Genomic DNA, 26696 nt, shown 5'->3' on the forward strand with positions numbered 1-26696 from the left:
CATGCACCACCATTCAAGCCAATGGTGCTTGAATATCTGCAATTTTCCATTTTCGCGGGGTGGGTGAGTGTCCAGAATGGATTCTCCATGAAAATGGAGGGGCATCTGTAAGTATCTGGTCATTGTGAAAATGAAAGAAAAATAGTTGTGATACAGATCAATCCAAAGCCTTGTATCACACAACAAAAACCCTTTTTTTCTGAGCAGATATTCTTATTAGCACAGCAAAGGAACTTTGCCTACCAAATACAACTTTTATGCATGTTTATATATAGATATGTAGATGTAGGCACACAGGATTTTCTATACTAACTCCTCTGTGATTATGATGTTTATATGTTATTAGTCAACCATGTTCCATTTTATTCATTGTGACTTTTTAAAGTCTCTTATTTTATACAGTGCATGCACCTACGGCAAAAACATAGAACTCGTAAAGTTTCTTCTTGACCAGAATGTGTTGAGCCTCAATCACCAAGGAAGAGATGGGCATACAGGTAAGAGTGTAAAGACGGGTGATTTTGTGAAAGAGAAAGAGTGTAAGAAAAGAATTACAACTTTAAAAAATTCAATTACACTAACATCCTGAAAGAGCCAATTGTAAAAAGTTGGTCAGAAAACTGGCAATTGTGCAATATAAAAAGACAACATAGGAGATTACTGCACTGTGTTCTGAGAACGTTCTCAGAACGTGATGAGAACGGAACACATTTAAGAATACTGCACGTATGTGTTCCAATCGGGTTCTGAGAACGTTCTAAATGTGTTCTACATGTGTTCCAGGAGGGTACAGATTGAATGTGTTCCCAGAGAGCTGTAACATGATGAGAACGTTCCAACAGAGGTCTGTGCGGTATTCTTATCTGTTCTCAAATCCGTTCTCTCATTCCTCCGTCTCCTGATTGGCTGAAAGAATGAAAGGCAGGGAGGCAGGCAGGCCAGTGACTGCAGTGAGGGAAGGTGTGTGTGTGTGAGAGAGAGAGAGCGAGAGAGAGAGAGGGGGGGGAAGAAGGAGAGAGGGAAGGAAGGAAAAAGAGAGGAAAGGTGGGACAAGGAAGAGAAGAGGAAAGCAGGGAAAGAGAGAGAAAGAGAAAGGGAAAGAGGAGACCAGAGCAGAGAGCAAGAGGGAGAGGGTCTGGCTGCTTCTGCGGGGGCCTCTAGTGTCATGTCCAGTGGGGCTCCTGTGCTGTCACAATGCAGGAGGCAGGGATGCCCAGGACCTTCTCCTCCTTCCCTCCAGGAGGGAACCCACAAAAGCTCCTCTGTTTGGAGCACCACACAAAAGCAAGCAAACAACTCCCAGAATTCCATAGCAAAGAGCCAGACAAGAGTTAAAGCGGGGAGGGAAGCTCACAACCTGAAGGCACACATTACATGCACACACACAGGAGCAAAAGGGTGTCAAGCTGCCAAAAAGGGGAAATGGGATGACAGCAGAGGACTCTTCTTTTCTAACAGGTTTAAAGAGCTGCAATGGCTGCCAGGGCTCTGCCCTTGGTCCAGTCCCCTCCCTTTCCCTCCGCTTGAAGGGACCTCCGTGGAGTTCCCTTAAAGCCCAGGCTGCCAAGGAGGGGACTCTGCCCTTGGCCCATCAAGTTACATAGGTTTTATGCTATTTTCTTCAAACATATGCCAGCATATGAAGCCCCAACGTTTTATAGGGGCTTGCCTTCCTTCCCTCCCAAGAGAATCCTCGGACTCCCTTCAGAGAGAAGACAAGCTGGGGGGGGGGGGTTGCCTTCCTTCCCTCCCAAGGGAATCTTCGGAGGGAAGACTTCTCAGTGAGGCTGAGAAGCACTCTCCCGGCCAGAGTCTCTAGGCTTACTGAAATCCCCCACCTCCCTTCCCCATAGAAATCAGTTCAAAAACTGAGTTTAAAAGGAGCAGAGGCGAGCCCTTTGGGTCTGCATCTGGGAGAGATTTTAAATTCCATTTTTGGATTGATTCCTATGGGGAAAGAGGGGAGAGAGAGAGATGGCAGGACATCCCCATAGCCAAGCAACCTCTGCCTCCCCAGATGAAGACCCATAGGGCTCTCTACTCCTTTTAAACTCTGTTTTTTGGATTGATTCCTATGGGGAAAGAGGGAAGAGAGAGAGATGGCAGGACATCCCCATAGCCAAGCAACCTCTGCCTCCCCAGATGAAGACCCATAGGGCTCTCTGCTCCTTTTAAACTCCGTTTTTGGATTGATTCCTATGGGGAAGGGAGGTGAGGGATTTCCGTAAGCCGAGGGACTCAGGAGAGGCGAGCTCCATGCCCCAAGCCTCCCTTTTTCCTCTTTCCTGGGAGCAGCGCCTCTCCCAAGCCGTCCAACCACTGAGTGGCGACATCATCAGTACACAGCCCACAAAACATAATACAGCAAACCGTTCTGAGAACAGTTTCAAGAAAAAAGAAGCGCTGTGCGGTAAAATGCGTTCCAATCATGTTCTGATCACGTTCCAGTTTACTCAATGCGGTAATATCCGTTCCAGGAACGTTCTCATCACGTTACGTGCAGAATGTTCTGAGAACGATATGCGGTAATCTCCATAGTATGGTCTGTTCAGAGCAAATTCCCTTCGTGTACAGCATGCTTCTTCTCACAGTGACCAGGTAGATCATTCTGAAAATACACAAACCCACAAATACAGCTTTGGAAGTTATGAGCATATTATTTTAACTATTGGAAAAAAAACTTACCCATCACTACTGTAAAATATAGTTCTCTGCCCTGAACACTTTGCTCACTGTTTCAAATGAGAAACCTTCCTCTGACCAAAGTTAGATGGATGTAGGTTCTTGAAAGCTTCTCACATGTGTTACAAATGAAGGCAAAAATGGTATTTGGAGAAACTTCCCAGAATGAAGCTTCCTTGCTCAGCACTGTGGCACCCATCAAGTTCAAGTCAGCTGGAAGAGCCAAACAACATAATCTGGGTTGTCTGACTGCATAACAAGATAGGCTATATCATAGATATGTATTAGACCAATTCAGCCTGCTGACATGTATGGTCTGCTCACATGAATGGTGGGCTCAAGAGTGTACCCACAAGCCTCATCAATACTGTCTTCATTATCTATATTTCTTTGCTGCTTTGCTTAGAGTGGTTTTCAGAAACAAAGCACTATGGAAGAGCTGGCTAGGTGAATTGCCCATGCTTGTGTAGGAGGATACACAAATAATCTTCACAGTCAGGACCTGAAGAAATAGATGGCTCTGCATGGAGTAACCCTGAAAAGACATACATACACACCATGTGGCTACCTCGCCAGGCAATGGAAAGGGCATGCAGTAGGTGACCAGGGTTAGCTACAGCCAGTTTTTGCTGTCCCCATTTTCCAAGCACACAATGAATTTGGGGTTGATTCAGTACATGAACATGAAAAGCACCACACCACTATGAGTGGTTTCATATCACAGGATCCCCTGGTCCTATTCATGCTAGATGTCAATCCACAGTCTAAAAGTGTAACACATGACTTCAAATGCAGTCTTTTAGATGACTACTTGGACATATGTCCTGCTGAGGTTCTCAGGCAAGTGCATATACTGTAGGATTGTAGCTTCACACATCTTACACAGTGCTGGAAGAAATTACTGGATGTCTTTCACATGTAAATGATTATCTAGGGCAATGATGGTGAACCTTTTTGAGGCCGAGTGCCCAAACTGCAACCCAAAACCCACTTATTTATTGCAAAGTGCCATGTCCCTCTGGCTTTCTAGTAACAAACTCTGGCATACTCTGTGCTGGGACGATGGCACATGTGCCCACAGAGAGGGCTCTGAGTGCCACCTCTGGCATGCGTGCCATAGGTTCGCCATCACTGATCTAGGGATACATTTGCAATGTAGGCATCTCCTGTGAGCACATGATATAAAGAGTATGTGTCATCATCAACAGAGAAAGCATGCTTTCTGGAACTTCTTTAAAATTACAAAGCAGCCCTGTTTGTAGGGGTTTTTTTTGAGGGGGGGGGTTAGATAGCATTAGTGCTCACATGCAGATTAAGAATGGCAAGAGGTACAACAGCAGAGCATTGATTAGGTAGGAGGTCACTCTTGGAAATCTACAGTAATTGGTTTTATAACAAATCCTTTTCACCGGGAAATTCATTTATCACTTTTATTGTTCTACTACAAACCATTTTATGTTGTTATGAAAATCTTGCTTACTGCAAGTTTGGTCTTCCTCCAACTTTCCCCTCTCCCTCCCTCTCTACTGGTTTTCTAGGGTTACATTCGGCTTGCTATCATGGCCATATCCGTCTCGTGCAATTTCTACTGGACAATGGAGCTGATATGAATCTTGTAGCCTGTGATCCCAGCAGGTCTAGTGGTGAGAAAGATGAACAGACCTGTTTGATGTGGGCCTATGAGAAAGGTATTACTATTTTGGCTTCCCAATTTCTACATTAGAAACCTAGCATTACAGATCAGAAAGGGTAGGGTGGCATAAGAAAAACAATTCAGCTCAGCCCAGGCATGCTGAGAGCAGCTGTCACTGTGTGTCAGCTTTCTGACACTGAGAGAATGAGGAATACCAAATGTGGGATTTATGCTCTCTGAAATGCTAACATGCTAACCAAAGCTTTGATGCCACACAAACCCAGCTGCACTCTTTCTCATTTTCAATAGAATAAAATAAAAATCTTTTAAAAATCTATAATTGTTTACCAACTATTCAGAAAAGGCCATTTCTTCCTTTAAAGTATAGACAAGGCTTTAAGGCTAAACACACACACACATACACACACCGTTATCACTGAACAAGGTATCACAGACAGCAACATTAGAATGCAGTTATCCATGAAGTCCATTAAGAAGTCAGGGACTACTATTGATTTTTTGTGGAAGGAAACTGGTTCTGCTGTGATGGGCAGTAGCATAAACCCCCTTTAAAGATAGATAGCTATCCTTGATTTCCTGCAGAAATTCTTCAAAGAAAGTGCATGTGTCGGTGGTTTCTGCTATGCTGTACTGTGCTGTTATACATTTCACAGATCTGCCAAAGAAACAGTTTTAGATCCATGTTCTGCTTCTCTTTGCTTTCCCAACTCAGCTAGAATATTAGTGGTTCTCAGAAGCCATTTCCATTTTGTTCATCTATTGCCTAGCCAGGGTATGTTTTTTTCATCGCAATGTGGAACCCTCTTAAACCTCCACTCATTCTGAAGTCATAAATGAACATGCTTGAGATGATAATTTGCAGAGCATATCAAACCTTATGTTAAATAGTAATCTGACACCATTTGCAGGAATATCCATTATATTTTTAAGTGTGGGTATGTAGGCACAAGGTAATTTAACTGAATGAATACATTCTCTTATTATGTCTAATAAATGACATGCCTGTATAGTTGCTTTTAAAGGGGGATTGATTTGATTTGCTTTATTACATTTATACAACCACTCTTAAGTAAATAGTCCCTGGAAAGAAATCAGAGAGATAGCCGTATTAGCCTGGAATATCAGTATGCAAAAGGATCTTGTAGTATCGTTGAGACTAATTGTGCAAAAGAAGTTATAGCAGAAGCTTTCATAAACTTGGTCTACTTCTCAGTAGAGGAACTGATACCAATAGCCTCTGGGAGGTTAACCAAGTAAGAAGAACAAAGCAAAATACAATATTACAAATATACAAAATCCTATATATAAAAGTTGCAAATAATAATGCTTGATAAAGAAAGCATACTAAAAGTAACAGTTCAGATTAATACAATATTTTAAATGCAAGAATCAAAGGAATATTTAAAAGGTTTGGTCCAAGAGGATTCGTTTGAGGATAAAATATTTGGGGGAATGTAATTGTTTCTAGGGGGTAGTTGTTTTAAGCAGCAAAGAGCTTTGTGCCCCCCCCTAAGCTTATCTGGAATAAGGTGTAGCCAACTTCATTAGATACATGGAGTGTTTCCTCACTTGGTAGGCAAGTGGGTGGGAGACTGCAGTCAGTTGGCTCAGAAGGAACTGAAAAATACAATATTGAGCTATTTAATGGAGGTAGGATAGAATCCTATTGAATAATAATAATAATAATAATAATAATAATAATAATATGATTTATTCATAGCCCGCCCAATCACAAGGAATCCGGGCGGGTTACAACCATAAAAATACATAGAAAATACAATAAAGTTAAAAATAAGTCCCTTCCCATCCCCTCATCCCAATACTAAAATTACAATTAAATAATCAGCATTTAAAAACAATAAAATACAATAGTATTGTATTTTAAAAGAGATCCATCTTAAGAGCCTTCTTAAAGGCTGTGAGAGTAGAAATCTGGTGGATCGCCTCCGGCAGGTCATTCCATAACTTCGGAGCAGCAGTAGAAAAGGCCCTCTGGGTGACTGAAGTTAGTCTAGATCTTTTAGACTGAAGTAAATTCTTCCCCTGTGGGATGGACAGTATGGAAGAAGGCGTTCCCTTAAGTATTCTGGACCCAAGCCATGTAGGGCTTTAAAAGTAATCACCAACACCATGTACCATGCCAGAAAACTAATTGGCAGTCAGTGGAGGGACTTCAAAACTGGTGTTATATGATCATTACGAGAAGTACCTGTAATCAGTCTGACTGCCATGTTTTGTACTAGTTGAAGTTTCCAAACTTGGCATGAGAGTAACCCCATGTAGAGTGCATTACAGAAGTCCAATCAAGAGGTTACCAGTGCATGTACTACTGTTTCAAGGTCTCCTGGTTTCAGGAAGGGGTGCAGCTGGTGTATCAGCTGAAGCTGATAACAGGTGCTCCTGACTGTCGCATCCACCTGAGCTGTCAGGTGAAGTGACAAGTCGAGGAGCACCCCCAAGCTGCGGACAGAGTCCTTCAGGGGAAGTGTGACCCCATCCAGTACTGGCTGACATAACTCCATTCCCAGGTTCGGGTTTCCCATAATGATTAGTTCTAACAAGAAGTTGAATGGTGAGTCAACATAGAGTAAATCCCACTTATTAACTGGGTCTGCTTCAGTTTGGGATAACAACAGGATTTAGATCATAAAGTGATTAAAAAGCCCTTTTCAGTGTTGAAGCAACAAGAGATAGAATTCAATTTCTGGATAAATTCTTATTCAGAAATTTTTACTTTCACTTTTTCTCAAAAGTCCTTTTGTTTCTAGTATTGCAACAAAAACATCTGTGGGTCTTATGGCACATTTTATTTGGCATACGCTAACTATATTTTCAGTATTAGATCAAATAATGCATTAGATTATGACAATATAATATTTTTGAAACAAAAAATGAATGCTCACTACAAGTCACTAAAGATGGGGACAGATTATTGATTTTTTGTTTGTTTGTTTGCTTCCCCCCAGAGCAGGGGTAGGCAACCTGCGGCCCGTGGGCTGGATGCGGCCCGGCGAGGCCATGGGACCGGCCCCAGCCCGGTCCTGCCGCCGATTGCCGCCGGGGTCTTTGGGGGGCAATTGTCTGTAGAAGCCTCAGAAAAATGCATTTATATTAACATTTTTTAAAAAAAATCAGCAAATTTTTTTGCGTGTCCTCCATTTTTTTAAAAAAAGTGTCTTCCATTTGAAAATTTTGTCCTACATTTGTCCTGGTTTATTTATATATTTAATTTTTTTAAAAAAATTATTTAATTATTTATTTTTTGGCTTCGGCCCCCCCAGTTGTCTGAGGAACAGTAACCCGGCCCCTGGCTCAAAAAGATTGCCTACCCCTGCCCCAGAAAGTTAAAGTTGGTTTGACTGAATTATCGTTGCCATTATGTGCTCATTTATCCATTTCTGCCACAGGTTTTGAAGGTCATCTAAGGTCTACTGTAGCTTCTATAGCAATGAAATTTGATGTTTTACCATATACTCATGTTATGGACAAATCACATTTTTTATTTGCAGACCATGGGAAGGACCAAGCTATCAGATATTCTGCCATGTCTTTATTGCTATTTTTTATTTATTATAATTGGTATCTTTCAGGACATGATGCTATTGTTACACTTCTGAAACATTATAAAAGACCACAGGATGAATCCCCCTGTAATGAGTACTCTCAGCCTGGAGGAGGTAAAGTATTGTCAAGTGACTGACTTTACATTGTTAAGTCTAACAGAAACTGCTTACTATTCCCACCTTGGTTTTAAAAAAAGGATGTTGTGAATGGCGCAAACCACGCCCATATGAACAAGATTACTAGCAAGATTACAGTGTAATAATTTAGACCCTAGACTGAGACAAATAATGGACCTGACCAGGAAACCAGATGAAAACCAGATGAAACATGAAGTTAGAGGAGGCTGTTGTGAGCTACTCTTATGGAGGGGCTATGAGGATGCTTGAACAACAGAGAGAGAAAGCCAGGAGGTTAGTAAGACAGCCCTTACACTGAACAAGGGAAAAGAGACAGTGGAAGAAGACAGGCTTCTAGTATGATCACTGTATGGAACTTGAGAGTTTTCTATCAGCAAAGCTCAGGAAAGAAGAGTTTATTCGGGTGCTCACATAATCATAGAATCATAAAGTTGGAAGAGACCTAAGCCTTTTCTTATAAGGCATGGTTTCCAGGCCTTTCACTATTTTGGTGGCCCTTTTTTGGATATGCTCCAGTTTGTCAACATACTTTATGAATTGTGGTGCCCAAAACCTGGACACAGTGTTCCAGGTTATCAAGGCAGAATACAGTGGCACTGTTACTTCCCTTGATTTAGACACTATACTTATATTGATACAGCCTAAAATAGTATTGGCCTTTTTAGCTGCCACATCCCACTGCTGACTCATGTTCAACTTGTGGTCTACTAGGACGCCTAGATCCTTTTCACATTTAGGGGCTGTACAAACAGCCATTAAGGGGCGGCATGCAGCCACCTCTTTACTGGCTGGATCGGGGCCGTGGCCCCACACACTGCAACCCTAATGCAGCCTCCAGAAGGCAGAAAAAGCTAAATACAGCTAATTTTTGCACACTGTGTAAAGGGTGTCACAGCCACGGCGGTGCAACTTTGTGATCCCCTTTTGGGCCACATCGTGATGCTTTGCACTGTCTAGAATGGTGTGCTGCATCATGGTGCAAAGGCGTGGAGTCATGCATCCAGCATGCGGATGCTCCACCGTGACTCTACTCACAGGCCGGCACTTTGTGTTCCTCTTTACTTGACCTTAGTCTCCTTAGCCAAGTGTCCTGCATCCTATATCTATGCATTTCATTTTTCTACCTAAGTATCTTACATTCTCCCTGTTGAAGTTCATTTTGTTAGTTTTAGCCCAGCTTTCTAATCTATTCTAATCTATGTATACAAGGTGCTGCAGGTATGTTTCAAGGAAGGAACTGGCAAAACCACTCTTGATTATTCCTTGCCCAAACCTCTTATTTGATGTTATGCGACCCCCGAGCGTGACGTTTTTCCATTCTGTCAGCCTTGTAATTGTATTGTTGTTTTTATCTTGTTATTTTATTGTATATTGTGTTTTTAAATTGTTTTTACTATGCTGTAAACCGCTATGATCCATGGAATAGCTGTATATAAATAAATTTTATTATTATTATTATTATTATTATTATTATTATTTTGAAATCCAGGAAATATAAAACATAAATACAACTGCAATTGAGGTATAAATTTATTCATTAATCTCAAGACTTCTTGTTTTGTCTCAGATGTCTTCAGTTTCCAAATTTTAGACATTAATTATTCTTTTCCATTAAACTGCTCAACCGGCAAATAATAAGTGGTATGAAGAACTTTTGCCAGTGTGAGCTATATGGGAGTCTTACAAAAAATCGTACACAAAATATTGTCCAAGAAACTGCTGCATAAAGCAGATAACCTTCTGTTTTAATGAAGGTAGAAGATGGATTTTGTTGCATTAATGCTTAATTCAGTAAGACTATTGGTTCCTTGGAAATTACTGGATAAGGTTGTTGTTTTTTAATTCAACAAAGCAAAGCTGCTTGGAATCAATGGGTAGATTGCTCTTTCTCCTATGTTCCAGATCACACATGATTATTCCCCCAGACCATTTATAACTGTGGTCATTATTAATAAAAATGGGCAAATAAACATTATTTAAATACCCTGGCTTTTACTTTTTGATGTTGTAGATACCTAAAAACAGAACTTTGAATCTTGTTCCCTCCCCCACTCATTTCCCAAATCTCTTTCAATATACCACTTCCTAGTTTCTTCCTCCATATGTGAGCCAGTGTGGTGTAGTGGCTTGAGCATTGGACTACAAGTCTGGTAGACCAGAGTTAAAATCTCTACTCAATAATGGAAATCAACTGAGTTACCTTGGGAAAATCACATTATCTCAGCCTCGGAGGAAGGCAAGGGCAAATCTTCTCAGAACAAATCTTGCCCGTGATCAAGTTCCCTTAGGGTCACCATTAGTCAGAAATAAAGGTGCATAACAATGACAAGTTCTTCAATTAGAAATGCTACTTTGCAATTTTCCTTTCAAAATCCATAAGCATTACTCTCTCTCTTTTTTTAATTTCAGATGGATCTTATGTATCAGTTCCATCACCTCTGGGGAAAATTAAAAGCATGACTAAAGGTATTTTAATTATTAAGGAAGACCATGTTTTATATCTCATTACAAAATGCTTTCAGTAGGGATGAGCCAAATTTTTGCAAACTTTGAGTTGAATCTTGTATCGTTTACCTTTTTACTAACCCTGACTTTTTAAAAGAAAAATGTGAACATGCTATTTAAGATGTCCACAGTTGGTGGCATATCTATTGAGCACTGGCATATGGAATGTACCAGTGTTTACAGCTGGAATTCTCCTGGCACAGCAATCATTGGATGCCAGGGTACCCACAGACACCTCTACAGTTCAAAAGTAAACATTTACTTACATGTTGATGGATTGTGGAACTACAAAATGACATACCTGACTGTCAGCTAGCTGCCCTTTTTTCTTGTACAAAATATCTCTGGGCTCCACTAGGCCCTGAAATCATTATTTGACAATGATGACAGCAGGCCTGGTAAACTTGGGACAATAAGAACTGTAAGAACTTGGGGCTTGTATTGTTTTGGAAAGGGCTAGATGGCCCCAGGGCTGCTTCTAGGCACTCCAGGGATGTGCATCATCTAAACACCATGCCCCCAGAAGCCATCCTCATCTGCCTATCTGTTTCAAGCCAATATCAATCAATCAATTATTTATTATGGTTCAGAGATCATTAATAATAATCTCAGCTCTTTTGCTCCATATATCAGCTTTTATGCTCTGACCAGGTTTGCAGAAAATTCTCTCGCTCCCCCTTTCTGCTGTCTTACCACAGAAATCACAAAAACTAGCTTGCCTAACAACAGAACTGTATGACACATTTCCCTCAGTTCATATATATATATATATATATATATATATATATATATATATATATATTCCTGGGGCTGCAGTTCTTCCTGTTTGCCTGAATGAGACAGGGAAAGGCACCCACCCTAATAAATTGTAATGATCATGTTCTTTAAAGCATATTTTTAATGTCAGTATTAACTGAGGAATCGAATGAGTTAAGGGCTGGGGTTGGGGCAGGGGGAGAATCAGGGACTTAACAAAGTAATTAGTGAATTAATTCCAAGCTCTGATTCAATGGGTTTTTTTAAATAATAAGAGCTGATGGCATGTATGACTAAAATGGGGCACATATAATGCAGCTTTATTTGGTTGCTTAGGGAATGCAACAAAAATATTTTCCCCCGCCCCATGCCTTTTGTTCACTGAAAGAAGTCTCTCTGTTGAAGAGAAAAATTGTCAACTGTATTACAAGTTGGAGAACACAAGTGGTGATAATGATTCAGAAGAATCTCCATTTTTAGTGGAAATCCTATTCAGTTCTATATCTTGACAAACAGTATTTGTGTTGCCAATCTTAGCCATTAACACAATTTTTTTAAAGTTAAAAAAGGTTTCCTTTTCAATGTTGAGTAATCTGCCTAGCAATGATTTCCTCTACATAAGTGTACCTGTTTCAAAAACACTGAACATGAGTGGTGCATACTCATCATATGCAAGTATCATGGAAATATAATCCTGCTATCCTCATCAGCACAGCAAAGGGTTTAAAGAGGCAAGGAAGAACTAGAATAAATATCAGTTTGTTTCTGATGGGGAAAATGCACATTACAGGATAAGAATGTCTTAATTTAGAGGCAGATTTTAGTATGCAGTGTGTTGATCATGCCATGTACTTCTCTCTGTTTCCCGAAATCAAAAAAATTTAAGAGAGTTCTCTATTAGGAATGGAAAATTGATGTGTTGCATTTGTAATTCCCTACAAAAATATCAACTTTGCATCTCCTGATGCAAAAGGCAAATGGATGGAGCACATCTGTTAAGAGAGAAGCTGGCAAGCCAGGTTAGAACCAACTAAATGCAGCCTTCAGAATGCTGCAAAGTGGGCCTTCAAGGGGAAAAGATTATAATCGGGTTGTTTGCAAAAACAGGAAACTGAAGGCCAGTTAAGAAGAAAGGATAAGGTCTGAATAAGGCTCTGGGGACATGGTGTTTGGACAGACTTCAGGGAGTTCATGTTTAACTTCTTTTTTATATATAATAAATATTTACTGTTTTTGTTTTGTACAGCTGTGTCTAATTGCTTACATGTAAGAATTAAAGGGAAGAACTGGCCACAGTTTACCACTGAACTCACTGATCAGCACAGCCACCTGTCCGGAATAGCATCCCCTTAAGGCCTGCATACCAGATTCAGGGAGGGATACTGAGAATAAAAAGCCAAAATGAGTGACAAGGGTCCTAGGGCTGGAACTGCAGGACCAGCATGGAGAGGGATTTTGTCACAGGACATTCCAGCAAAAATCTGTGCATTGCATGCACACTGTATTGTGGTGGAGAAGAATTGTACCATGTATATGTGTGAAACCATCTGTATATTTGAAACATGTACAACCAAAACTGGTACAAGCACATTTTCTCAGTGGTAAAATGCATTAAACACACAACACACACACACACACACACACACACACACACACACACACGGAAAAATGCATGCTAAATGTGATATGGAAAAATGTGTACCAAATATATACACATTCCTATGAAGGAAGGAAGAGTAAGGGGCTATATAGACCTGCCCCCCTCAAGGGGTGGTAGGAGGCTGCCCCTTTCCTGGCTGGATTGGGGCCTCAGTAACCTCATGACGTGGCCCTGATCTGGCCTTTGGAAGGCACAAAAATGATCCAAAAAAGCAGCTCCTTTTTGCACCATCCAAAGGGTGCCATAGCTGCAACAGCGTAGGTGTATGGTGTCCCTTCTGTGCTGCGTCATCTGGAAACAGTGCCAGAGGCACACCATGAAGACGTGCACTATCTGGAGTGGCACATGGCATCATGGTGCCCTGGGGCGGAGTCAGGGTGTCCCTCTTATGTATAGGGCCTAAATCTCACAACCTAATATGAAATTTGGATTCCCTGTAGGTAACTAACAAGAAGAAACTGAAAATAAACAGTTTCCTTTCCCTGTTCTCTATTCCACTATATCATTGCAAAAGAGAATTCTAATTTAGGAACTTATCACACCGCTAAAAAACCCAGTTTACCTATCCCAAGCTGAATTCTAATTCAGTAGGCAGCCAAGTTCTATCGCACATAATTCGCTCCAGCCCAGGCCCCAGGAGCACTCAGCAAGCTGCTTTTCAAAGTCGGAAAATGTGTGATAGAACGCGACTGCCTCCTGAATTAGAATTCAACATGGGAGAGGTAAGGCGGATTTTTTTTAGCAATGCGATCAACTCCTTAGAATTGCTAGACTTAAACTGAGGATTTTTTTTTTTAAAAAAATCATGCATTCAGTTATACTCCATCTGGCAGAGCTATGAACCTCCAGCACCTTCTCTGTTTAGCTCAATCCTGGTCTTTTTTTCACCAGGAGACAGAGAGAATGAGTAACTATTTGGAATGAAATAGAATAGATAAGATGGTCAAAGCCTGTAGTCATTTCTACCACACTTTCTTAGGATTGCTGCTTTGCATTACCATGCATCCCAAATCTGTGGATGTCTACTGTGTTCAGTAGGGCTTGCTTCAGAGTAAGTGTATGCAAGATTGCATTTTGGTTTACGTTCAATGAGAACTGTTTAACTGTAAAGCAGAATCTTTTTATTCTAATGAGAAAACTGTGTATCATTATGACTGCAAGCCTTGTAGCATTTCATGTCTCCTGCAAAAATACAAGGTGATCTGAATTGAAGTGAGATCTTCTGTAAGACAACATTAGTGACATAATGGGATGTTGGTTTAAATTAAGAATTGAAAGTGATAAAAGGATTATAATTAAGTACAATCAGATTTAAACCTCCTTCATCAAAAAGACTAATTTTTTAAAAAATGAATATACCTTTGATGTGTATTTCAGTTACCTCATGGTCTTTTTTTATGCACTTTTTAATGTGTCTTCTTCCCAAATATTAGTTCCAGGTGTAGCCTCAAGAGTTTGTATCCTACCTATGTAATTAGAAAGCATATTCAAATGTTCTGTTGACAAATGTTTTGATAAACCTGTTATAGCCAAGCACATGGACCAGCATGTTTATCTGCAAATTCATTAGTGTATCAAATCCAGTTCCAGAAGTAGATTGAAATAGGGAGGGGAAAATAAAACCAGACTTGCTGGCCACTGCTAGGGATGCAGGAAAGGTAACTAATTCCTTGTATAAAGGATTTTCTACAACCATTACATGACCCAGACAGAATATGCATATGGATCACTGTTCTTTAGTGATAAGCCTCTAAAGCCAAAAAGCTCCAAGGCAGCCAGAATGTTGCAAATCTGTGTTTATTATTGGGGTTTATTGTAGGGTACTGAAACAAAAAGAACAAACAGAACTTACCAGTCAACCAATTTCTTGATGGAAAACACACCACTAATATGTCACTCCTTTATTAATAGTGTTAAGTTTGGTGCTTTTAATATTTTTATTTCATTTTACAAATAAACAATTTTGTTTTGCAGAAAAGGCAGATGTTCTCCTTCTCCGCGCTGGTCTGCCATCCCATTTTCACCTCCAGCTCTCAGAAATTGAGTTCCATGAAATTATTGGCTCAGGTAAAAGGAAGTTGGGGGAAGTGTCAATTTTAGAAAAATAAATGTTTACATGCTACTGCTTTCTTATTTCATTTAATTCATTGTAGGGTCGTTTGGAAAAGTATACAAGGGAAGATGCAGAAATAAAATAGTGGCTATTAAACGGTAAGTGTTAAGGGCATATTCTATTAAGGTACTTTACCAGTTAAACATGTTTAACAATTAACATATTAAATTGTTATACATTATTTTTTTTCTACAGGTTTCTGAGAATTGAGTGTTTCTTTTAAAAGGGGCTTTTTGTAGCATGCTGTACTGTTTTAATTGTGCTGTTTTAAAACTACTTATTGTTTTTAATTGCATGCTCTAAATTGATATTAATTTTTATTGTTTTTAATTGTATGTTCTAAATTGTTTTCAGTGTTATTGATAGTTTAATTATGTTTTAAAGCTAATCTTTTGCCTCTTTTAGAAATACTGGGTTGTAATTGTTTTTGTTCTTTTTTACTTTGTAAGGCACTCTGAGTCCTGGTTTGTTTGTTTTTTGACAAGGTAGAATATAAATTAACAGTAGCAACAACAACAACATTCCTTAAATTACTATTGATTTGATTTTTTCTCCTTATGCTACTAACCAGTTACCGAGCCAACACCTACTGCTCCAAGTCAGATGTCGACATGTTTTGCCGTGAAGTGTCTATCTTGTGCCGACTCAATCACCCCTGTGTCATCCAGTTTGTTGGAGCTTGCCTAGATGACCCAAGTCAATTTGCTATAGTGACCCAGTACATATCTGGAGGATCTCTCTTTTCCCTATTGCATGAACAAAAGAGGTAATCTCACTTACTTCTGTGTATTATTTGGTGCATTCCCAAGGGCTCACCTGTGTTTATAGGGAAATCAAAAAGCACTCTCCATGAATGCTGGCACTTGCTGATGATATCATATATGAATGGCTTCATGCTTATTTGAGGTTAACAGGAGACCTCAAGAAAAAGAAGATGGGATGGAAACCAGCTAGAGAGGGCAGGCCAGAGAAGGAGACTGGGCTATTTAAATGGCCCAAAGAGAAAATAAAGGTGGAGAAGAATGATGGGCATGAGGCAGCAGAAGTAATAAGGAATGCATAAGGAGGAAGGAGGGACAGCAACATTGGCAACCGTAGGAAAGGGTGAGCTAGGTAAAAAGAAATAGAAAGTTGTAGCAGAGAAATACAGAGGAGTGGGGAGACTAGGGAAGCACTTAAGTCCTATTGCCAAGCAAGTGCTTTGGAAGCTATAGGGCTGTGGAGGTCTCAAAACCCATTACCTGGTTGTAGCCCCATCCTGAAGTATACTTCTTCATCCTCTAGGAGACAGTCACAACTACCTGATGCTTCAAGTGTACAGTATATCCTCCTTGGTAGCATAAGTCCATATAAGGAGAGGGAGACCCAAAGGACTTGCAAAGTGCCAGGAACCCTTGGACCACAACAAGCAAATTAATAATGAAGTTATAATTAAGAACAAAGCTATTCCTAAGTGACATGATTACATGTTGAGATCATTTCTTATTTTAACCTACTTTGATCAGTAGATGACACAACTGCCAACTTGTTAATAATTAGAGAATCTGACAAAGTTATCTCCCGCCCCTGTAATTTGACTAATATCATGTTTTCTGCGCATTGCAGGAATCTTGACTTGCAGTCAAAATTAATAATTGCAGTAGATGTTGCTAAAGGTATGGAGTATCTTCACAACCTTACCCAGCCAATTATACATCGTGACTTAAACAGGTACGTTTCCCTTTTTGTCTTCCAAGTCTGAAAGAAATGTACAATGTCACCAGGCCTGTAGCAGCAAACTGCCAAAATGAGAACAGTCAACTGAATACAGAGATCTTTCATAACTGAACCCATATTGCTTTTCCAAATCAACTGTCTAGAGGTGTCTTTCCTATTCTCAGGCAAACGAGTGGATTATAAATGGATTAACCAGTGTGAGTCATAAATGCAATTGCGCAGGCTGGAGCTCTCCAGAAAAAAATAACTTCAGAACATGCCCACATAATCCAAAATTTCTTTTTAAAGAGGAGTAAGGGACAAAATTTTGGCTAGGGATGGAAAGAATATTTTCAAAAATATTCTCAAAATAGTTGAAAAATATGTCATTTCAGTATTGAGAAACCCTGATGAGAATAAACTTGGACTGACAAGAATCTTTGTAAAGTTCAAGGCTTATTCTGTGCAAAATTCACATGTGCAAAAACTCAGCATTTTCTGCACAGAAACTAATAGTTCTATACAGAAATATAATTTCTTGTCCAGAAAATACAGTTTCCTGCACAGAAAATGCTATTTTCTAGGCAAAACAAACATGTGCAAATTTTGTCAAGCATAAATCCTAAATTGAAAATCTTTATTTATTTATTTATTTTATATGCAGCCTTTCTCCCAGAAAGGGACCCAAGGGAGCTACAGGTAAAATCATTTAAAAACATTACAGTAAAAAATTAAAATAAAAATTAAAATCATTCTGCTAAAACCATATAAAATAACATAAAACATACAAAAATTAAAAACATAAACAGAGCATACATCCTTTATATAAAAAAAACCTCTCTGACATGATTATATAATAAAAGCCTGCTTGGATAAATATATATTTCCTGCCAGTAAAAGGAAAGCAAGGAGGGGGCCAGCCTAGCCTCTCATGGAAGGGAGTTCCAGAGGCCGGGAGCAGCCACTGAGAAGGCTCCCTTTAATGTCCTTACCAAGCAAGCCTGTGATGATGGTGGGACAGAGAGAAAGCCTTCCCCTGATTATCTTAGGATGGGGAGAGATGCCTAATTTGGCTGGTTTGGCACAATATATACCTAAGTCAAAGTACATATTGTGCCAAACCAGCCCCATTAGGTATCTCTCCCCATCCCTAGTTTTGTGTGTGTGTCTCTCTCTCTCTGTGTGTATGTTGCTTTCAACTCCTCTGTTAACTTATAGCAACCTCATAGATTTCATAGACCTTGATTTCATACATATTTATGCCAGTTCCTTCCTCTGAAATATAGCCTACAGCACCTGGTATTTATGGGCAGTCTTCCTTCTGAGTATTAATCAGGGCTGATCCTGCTCAGCTTCCAAGATCAGATGGAATTTTGTGCCTTTTAGGGAATACCAGCCTGGAAATAGAAATGCATTAATAACCAAGTGAATCAATTGTTACTTTCATGATACCTCACATGAAGGCTTTTTCATGTTCTGTTTGTAACATCGGAAGATTCAACAGCCCACTGACTAGAAATAGTCTTCCTTAACCTATCATCTAAAATGTATTACAATTGTTGTGAGTTTCATTGTAATAATTAATACCTAATTTGAAAGACATCAACTGTCTGTCATGCTTGAGATAATTTTGGAAGTAATTAATTCATCTTGATTTATTAACTCAGTTGGAGTGCAGGTGATCATCATTAGAAAAGCTTCCAACATGTTTGAGGTATTTGCTTTGCAGTAAAGATTTACAGAACTTGATCTATATGATAAAACCAAAAACTTTTGTTTTCAAGGTTGACATTCTTGATGTGGTACTCTTTTTCCCAGTTCTTCCCCATGAAAAACAAGTAAAAGGCTTTCCCCCCTCACTTTCAAAAATCCCACTATTCCACAATTAAGTCCTTTTACTTGCTTATAACAACTGCCTTTGAATCAATTCAGTTAGCTAGATAAATATAATAAATACTTTAAAACACTATGCATGTAATAGTCATTGTTTTACTGGCAGCCATTGCTGGAAACTGACTTCCCTGCTTCTCCTTTCCTCGGCCAGAACTCCCCCCCCCCAAAAAAAAAAAACCCACTCCCAAATGGGGACATTACAGCATGGAGTATGCCTTGGTACTAGAGGCTAAGGAAGAAGTGCAAATCATTGAAAATCAGATGCAAGAAGCTCATCAGATTGTCTCTACCCCATATTTAGGGGGCCCACCACCTTTCCACACAGTTTTGCATGCCACCTCTGGAATAATATTCATATACTTCAGAGGACAGGATCAACATTCAAAATGATCTGAATAGACTAGAAAGCTGGGCCAAAGCTAACAAAATGAAATTCAACACAGAGAAATGTAAAGTACTGCACTTAGGGCAGAAAAATGAAATGCACAGATATAGGATGGGGGACACCTGGCTGAATGAAACTACATGTGAAAGGGATCTGAGAGTCCAAGTAGACCACAAGTTGAACATGAGTCAACAGTGTGATGTGGCAGCTAAAAAGGCCAATGCAATTTTAAGCTGCATCAATAAAAGTATAGTGCCTAGATCAAGAGAAGTAATAGTGCCACTGTATTCTGCTCTGGTCAGGCCCTACCTGGAATATTGTGTCCAGTTCTGGGCACCACAATTCAAAAAGGATATGGAGAAAGTGGAGCGTGTCCAAAGGAGGGAGACTAAAATGGTGAAGGGTCTGGAAACCATGCCTATGAGGAACGACTTAGGGAGCTGGGGATGTTTAGCCTGGAGAAGAGAAGGTTAAGAGGTGATATGATAGCCCTGTTTAAATATTTGAAAGGATGTCATATTGAGGAGGGAGCAAGCTTGTTTTCTGCTGCTCCAGAGAACAGGACCCGGAACAATGGATGCAAGCTACAGGAAAAGAGATTCCACCTCAACATTAGGAAGAACTTCCTGACAGTAAGGGCTGTTCGACAGTGGAACAAACTCCCTCGGAGTGTAGTGGATTCTCCTTCCTTGGAGGTCTTTAAGCAGAGGCTGGATGGCCATCTGTTGGGGATGCTTTGATTGGATTTCCTGCATGGCAGGAGGTTGGACTGGATGGCCCGTGCGGTCTCTTCCAACTCTATGATTCTATGATTCTATATATGATTTGTTATCAGATTGAATAAATGTGTTTGTGACAGTTGGGAAACCTTGTCAAAGAGAATAATAGATGAAAGATATTTTTTTGCAACATGTTTTTGTCCAAGGAGTCCATTGTATTCAAGAGGTTATTCTGATCCTTGGGTATGATGGCAGAGGGTGGGGAAGGAGCCATGAGGATGTCAGCTTCCACAAACTCACATCTGACAGACTGTGGCAGGCTGGATATCACCCTTAAGTTTCAACATTTTGCATGTGTTCCTAAGAATATGTGGTGACCGCAGTGGATATATACATAAATCCTGTGCATGTTATCAGGCAAGGTTTCTAGCGGGTGCCTCCTACATAGCTCCTGCCTTTGCATGGATTCCCCTGTTGGTCTGGTGTTGTAACTCTTTACATACATCTTCTGTCTCATGTCTGACATGCAAGAAGCGGGGAAGTGAACCTATGCTCAAGGGAAGCCACTAATGTATATCAGAGTCCTGTGCTGCTTTAAATTATGGTCATATGGGCATACAAAAAACAGAAACAATGTACCATACCTGGGATTGATTGAGAATATTGCTTATCTCCAACTCAGTCGTTGTATAATTAAGTATATTACTCTAAACACAATCATAGTTTACAATCTCCATCTTCTTTGTCATTGTCTGAAACAACTGATCTGCAACAAGCTGAAAGCTTTACAGTAGCTGTTAGCTACTGAGAAAAATTCCAGTGCTGGTAGTTCTGTTAGACCAAGAAACTAGATTTAATCTCTGCAAGCTTTGTGAGGAAATAGAACTGCTGTGCATTTCTAGTTTACATACCAGTGACAGCAGAAACAGCAGCAAAAGACAGTTGTTTAAGGTTCCTATACTCTCAGAGTATATCTAGCCACCAAACAGAGAAAAAAAATTATAGTGCATAAAAGGGCAGTCTGGAGCCTATATTCTGTTTTTAATTTGTATCTGCTTAATTATGCATATTCAAAGATATACATACATACACTCAGAGTTACACACACTACAAAATAAACCAGGAAGGATATAAGAATGGATTCTGACACACACCAAAACAACTCCTGACCCGTTGAGTCAGCTGAAATAAGCTGGACATCTCTCAGAGGCAGAATTTGAGATGAAATCATAGAATCATGAATTTTGAATAGCCCCCAAGGGCCATCCAGTCCAGCCCCCTCCCATGCAGGAAGACATCCATCCAGACTCCTTTTAAAACCCTCCAAAAAAGGAGACCCCACCACTCTGCAAGGGATTGTGTTCCACTGTTGAACAGCTCTTAATGTTTGGGTGGAATCTCTTTTCCAGGAGCTTGCATCCATTGTTCCATATTCTAGTCTCCGGAGCAGCAGAAAACAAGCTTGCTCCATCCTCAGAAGGTTATTGCATGGGGGCAAAACCGTCCCCCGATGTGTTCTAACGAGCACGAGCGCGGGCGCGCACGGAGCGTGATGGGAACCCGATGGGGCCCAGAACGCTAGTTTACCGCACGGTGGAACGCCGCCGCTGCCGCCGGCGTTCCCATCGGGTTCCCGATGTGTTCCAGGAGGCGCCATTTCTGGGAACAGTTTCAAAAGCGTTCCCAGAAATGGCGCCTCCTGGTACACATCGGGAACCCGATGGGAACGCCGGCGGCAGCGGCGGCATTCCACCGTGCGGTAAACTAGCGTTCTGGGCTCCATCGGGTTCCCATCATGCTCCGTGCGCGCCCGCGCTCGTGCTCGTTAGAACACATCGGGGGACGGTTTTGCCCCCATGCAATAACCTTCTCAATGTGACACCCTTTCAAATACTTAAAACAGGGTTATCATATCACCTCTTAACCACCTCTTCTCCAGGCTAAACATACCCAGCTCCCTAAGGTAAAAGGAAACAAAATGGGAGGAGAGGACACAGAAAGAAAGCAACTTGGATTATTTTTTTTAATGAAACAATTGTACATAAGGCTGGATGTTGCTCATAGTGTGTGCACATGTCTTAGAAAAACCTTTATTATGCTTTCCTAAAGAATGAAGTCAGGTTGACAATATAAAATAGCAAACTTTGGGAAACAGACTAGGTTGGAGTTGTATGAAGAAACCTGGCATGCTGAAGTAGAGGCAGAGGTTCACTGCATCTCCCACATTTAGGAGGGGACTGACATTAGTATGGCCTATCAGTGTGTGTACAATGGAATAAAATAGTTGTGAGGTTATGCGGGAAGGGAGTAGAAGGAGAGCCAGGGTGTGATAGTGGTTTGGGCATTCGACTATGGCTCTGGAGACCAAGGTTTGAATCAGCACTCAGCCATGTAAAATCACTGGGTGACCTTGGGCAAGTCACATTCTCTCAGCCTGGAAAAAACAGTGGCAAACTCCCTCTGAGCAAATCTTGCCAAGAAAACCCTGTGATCGGTTGGCCTTAGGGTCACCATAAATTGGAAATGACTTGAAGGCACACAACAAGAAGAAATCCTTACTAATCCTTCTCATGGGAATAATTACCAATGTCCAAAAGCCATGAGTTCCATTTGTTTTGGAGGGGTCAGCAACAACAGAAAGTGGTGAGAGATGAAAGACACAAAGGGGCATTCTGTCTGAAAAATATGTGTGTGTGTGTGTGTGTGTGTGTGTGTGTGTGTGAAAGAGAAAGAGTAAGAGAGAGAGAGAGAACGAGAGAGTTCTTACAGACACATCCATGCTGCTTCTGAGATATTCAGTGATAATGGAAGGAAGAACCTTTATTTTTCTAGGACTTAGGTTTATTCCTTTCACTGTCTCCTCAATATCCCATTAAGAAATTAAGTTACTGAAATTTGCTGTAGTCCATATAGTCTGCATATATTTGACAGAGCTACGCTCTGGTATTCTTCTGAACTATTTAAAGCACAGTTCTTCTTGTTGTTTTAAGCACTTCCCCACCAATGGCTTGGAATCAAGACCTATATACGTACTAAAGTCAAGCTGCAATTAGAATGGAAGCAGCTTCACTGATATCTCAGGGAGTTAGAGCACAATCCTTAGAGTTAGAGGCTGTGTTGAATCCACACTGTGCAGTCAAGTGTGTTGGAAGTTACTTAGCGTGACCGTCATCCTGGCCTGAATTTGTGCCTACATTATGGCTGAGTCTCTGACTGGCATAACCCAGTCCCTCCTTTGCACCACTCTTTCTCCACATCTCTTTTGACTGTTTTGCCAAGAGATCATAGCTATCAGAGCCATTGTGCGGGCAGATTGCTCTGTTGGCAGATCTCTGCAGTCGGGGCAGAAGAAGGATTCTTGCTGACAGAAGGGGTTTTCAGACAGCAGAGAAGCCTTATGCCTATTGATAACTGCCTGCAGGTAGTACACCTTTGAGTTAGGATTACACTGCAACTTCCACATTTAAGATAAGACCAGATGCAAACAATAACAAAAGTGTAGACACATTTTGCTTATTTGAGTGTTTAGATCCAGAGACTTGCACATATCTAAGCAGATATATATGTGCAATGTTTACAGGGACATAAATGAAAGCTTTTTAAAATTGTGACTTTGAGCTTCAAACTTCACTAATGGATGGTAGCGTTGGAGCAGGAATCAGTGTTAGGACACCCAAATCTGCATTCACTTCCACTGTCTTTTGAACTAATTACAGTTCATTAATCAAATGAGGTGGAAAGCCTGTCATTAAGCTTTTGAATAACCATTTCTGAACTATTCAGGAGCAGGATTCCCACACCTGACAGGCAATAAAAGTAGAAATTGTAATAAGTATTCATTGCTGTATAAACTGCTACATGATGCTTTCCACAGAAGCTCTGGAGGTCATCCTATTTGTATGTGTTCACTATTATATACATTTTTCTGTCTGTAAAAACTGGAATCTTTAGTGCAAAATACAAAATTGCAACATTATCCTCATGATCTGGCTCCATTTCTCTTCCTAGAAGGAGCTCACAATTCAGTAATTGGCTCTCAACTCACACATTAATTTTGAAGTGGGATATTGTAAGGAAACAAAGTGTGTTACAAAAGGAAGGCTATGTAATGTCTGCTCTACTGTTTCTTCTCTCTCTTGATTGGGGACGTAGCCAAGGGGAGGTCCATCCCCCCTTCCATTAGATACTATGAATGGTGCATGCTGCCGTGCCGCCACACCCAAACCCCATTACAATGGTGGCACTTAGTCTGGACCTCCCCTTCCCAAAATCCTGGCTACATCCCTGCCTTGATGAGCATTCTCTACGCATCCAAAAAAAAAAAGTCATTCCTTCTATGCTGGTCCTTTCTTGCAACTGCATTTGCTGTTTGTATTTGGTCTGAGCTCCTAATATCAGCAATGTTATTTTCCCCTGAAAATGAAATGGTTTCTTTTTTCTTTTTCTCCAACCAGATGTAAACTGCCTCTCAGTTTCACCATGTGCTTATTTCCAGTCCATAGAACACAGTTTTGAAAAGTTACTTTTTAAGGCTATAATTCAGGTTGCACTACACTGCAGAAATAATCCAGTTTGATACCACTTTAACCGTCATGGCTCACTGCTATGGAATTCTGGGAATTATAGTTTGCTATGGCTTAAGAGCTCTCTGACAGAAAAAGCGAAATGTCTCACAAAACTGTAATTCCTGGACGTCCATAACACTGAACCACGGCAGTTAAAGTGGTGTCAAATGGGATTATATCTGCAGTGCAGGTGCAGCCTCAGGTCTCCTCATCCAGAATCCCAAGTTTTGCTTAAACAGAGGATAGATGTCTTCTATTTGAATCCAGATACAGAGTGGATAACTTCCATGTCAGTGCCATTAGCTTGGAATGCCACACAGACATGTAAATGATTTGTGCAATAGACATGGAAACAGGAGCTCAGTCTGCTCTCAATCTCTTATTTTATCCTTTTGATGGAGAAAAGAAGAATTCTGCAAAGAACTCATCATATTTAAACATGTTCATGACATTTTTAATTGATAGCTCCATCTACATATTTTGGAGTGGGAATAGGTACACAAGCTAAAAAAGATGATGTGTGAATTTCCATTATATCTTCCTGAGGATTTTTTTGTGCTATCCATCTTTGGCCAGCTCATCTGTATATCCTCTTTAGGATAGTCAAACATTACTAATGAATATCAAAACCTTTGTCATAGGTTTTGACACAGCAATCCTGTGTTCAGGCGGTTTGTTCTGATGACACTGTTTCCAAAACATATCATTGAAGAAGGGGGTGGTCTCCCCAATTTTGCTTCTCTTTCAGATTGATTTAAAGAAGTTTGAATTTTTACAACATAACCCCTTGATTGTAGTTGCTTCTGTGTCCACTCATTCCTTTCTTTGGGAGACTGCAGTGATTTCTTGGGTCTGCAGCAGGGCTCTTGCAAAGATTATTTTTTTTAAAAAAATGGCCATGATTTGCTGAGCTGATCCTATGATTTGAAGAGCAAAATTTTGCCTTCTTTCTTCCCCCTGCCCCATTTTTTCCCATAGAGTGATGCATTATAGTACTGTTACTGTAAGACTGTGGAATTAAAAGGAGAAGAAAAGGGGACTTTTGTTGCAATATGTCTTGGAATTAAAAAGAAACCCACTTGAGAGTAGGAATAACATACTGTAGCTGGTGCCAGGAATTGCCAGAAAATAGTTGGGGACAAGAGAAATGATATTTGGAGATAGTTAGCTAGAGACTGATGATGATGATGAGAGAGACTGCAACAAATACTGCAACCTCCTGGTAAAGTACATAGTTTATCTCTATTTTTAATTGTTCATGCAACAAAGGAACAATTATCCCTTTTGTTTTCAATTTTGTACATTATACAGAAATTTTGGGGGAGCGGAAATAAATTAAGATCCTGATAATTTGCAAAATCAATCAGAGACCAGCAATAATCACAAAGTGTCACATCATTTCATGGAGATTATGATATCATGTACCATGCATTAATGAATCATAGAGTTGGAAGAGATCTCAAGGGCCATCCTGTCCAACCCCTGCCATGCAGGAATGCACAATCAAAGGACTCCTGACAGATGGTCATCCAGCTTCTATTTAAAAACCTCCAAAAAAGGAGACTCCTCTACTCTCTGAGGCAGTGTATTCCATAGTTGAACAGCTCTTACTGTCAGAAGGTTCTTCCTATTGTTTAGGAGGAATATATTTTCTTGTAGTTTGAATCCATTGCTTCACATCCTAGTCTGTGAAGGAGCAGAAAACAAGCTTGCTCCATCCTCAATATGATACCCTTCAAATATTCAAGCATGGCTATCATATCTCCTCTTAACCTTCTCTTCTCCAGTTTAAAAATATCCAGCTCCCTAAGCCACTCCACATACGGCACAGCTTCCAGACTCTTCACTATTTTGGTCTCCCTGCACTGTGTGTTGCATTTGCAAATGTGCTGGGGGTGGGGAGAGGGTAGGTGTATAGGTGAAAAATACACTACAGAATTTGGACAACTCTGCAGTCTAAAGGACAGCTGCATTCTTATCATGCTATTAGCCTGGAAAGTATGGTTGATGTCAGTTCCCTTAAAAATGCAGGCCAAATAAAATTGCCCATCTTTTTTTGTTATTATTGGCGGGTTACAAACAGCCCTCAAGGGGCCGTTTTCCCGCCGCCGCCATTCGCTGCGTAGGGAAGCCCCAGCGGCCAGACTGTGAGGCTTCCCCACGCAGCGAAAAAGGAGTGCCGAAATGGCGCTCCTTTTCGAAACGCAGAAGTAGTGCCGTGAGGGGAAGAGTGCACCCTTGCGGCGTCACTTCTGCCGCGACACGTCTGGATGCACAGCGTCCAAGACATCAAAATGGCCGTGCCCATGTGGATGTATTTGATGATGTCCAACAGTTTTGCCCTTCTGCCTATGAAACTGCATTCATT

At 40.5% G+C, this 26696-nt stretch overlaps 1 protein-coding gene across 2 annotated transcripts in view; it reads left to right on the forward strand.

Annotated features, from left to right (window-relative positions):
* Positions 1 to 26696, forward strand: part of LOC149316419 (serine/threonine-protein kinase TNNI3K) — a 255250-nt gene that overhangs the window by 116669 nt on the left and 111885 nt on the right. For both annotated transcript variants that reach the window (XM_089515448.1, XM_089515449.1), the window contains 8 exons: positions 403 to 497; positions 4221 to 4370; positions 7927 to 8013; positions 10447 to 10503; positions 14933 to 15025; positions 15112 to 15169; positions 15643 to 15837; positions 16677 to 16781. In XM_089515448.1, coding sequence (XP_089371574.1) covers positions 403 to 497; positions 4221 to 4370; positions 7927 to 8013; positions 10447 to 10503; positions 14933 to 15025; positions 15112 to 15169; positions 15643 to 15837; positions 16677 to 16781 — 840 coding nt within the window. The remainder of the gene's footprint in view (positions 1 to 402; positions 498 to 4220; positions 4371 to 7926; positions 8014 to 10446; positions 10504 to 14932; positions 15026 to 15111; positions 15170 to 15642; positions 15838 to 16676; positions 16782 to 26696) is intronic.

The sequence above is a fragment of the Sceloporus occidentalis genome, unplaced genomic scaffold (genome assembly GCF_023333645.1).
Source record: "Sceloporus occidentalis isolate IW3139 unplaced genomic scaffold, rSceOcc1.0.p SCAF_3, whole genome shotgun sequence".
Taxonomy (NCBI): domain Eukaryota; kingdom Metazoa; phylum Chordata; class Lepidosauria; order Squamata; family Phrynosomatidae; genus Sceloporus; species Sceloporus occidentalis.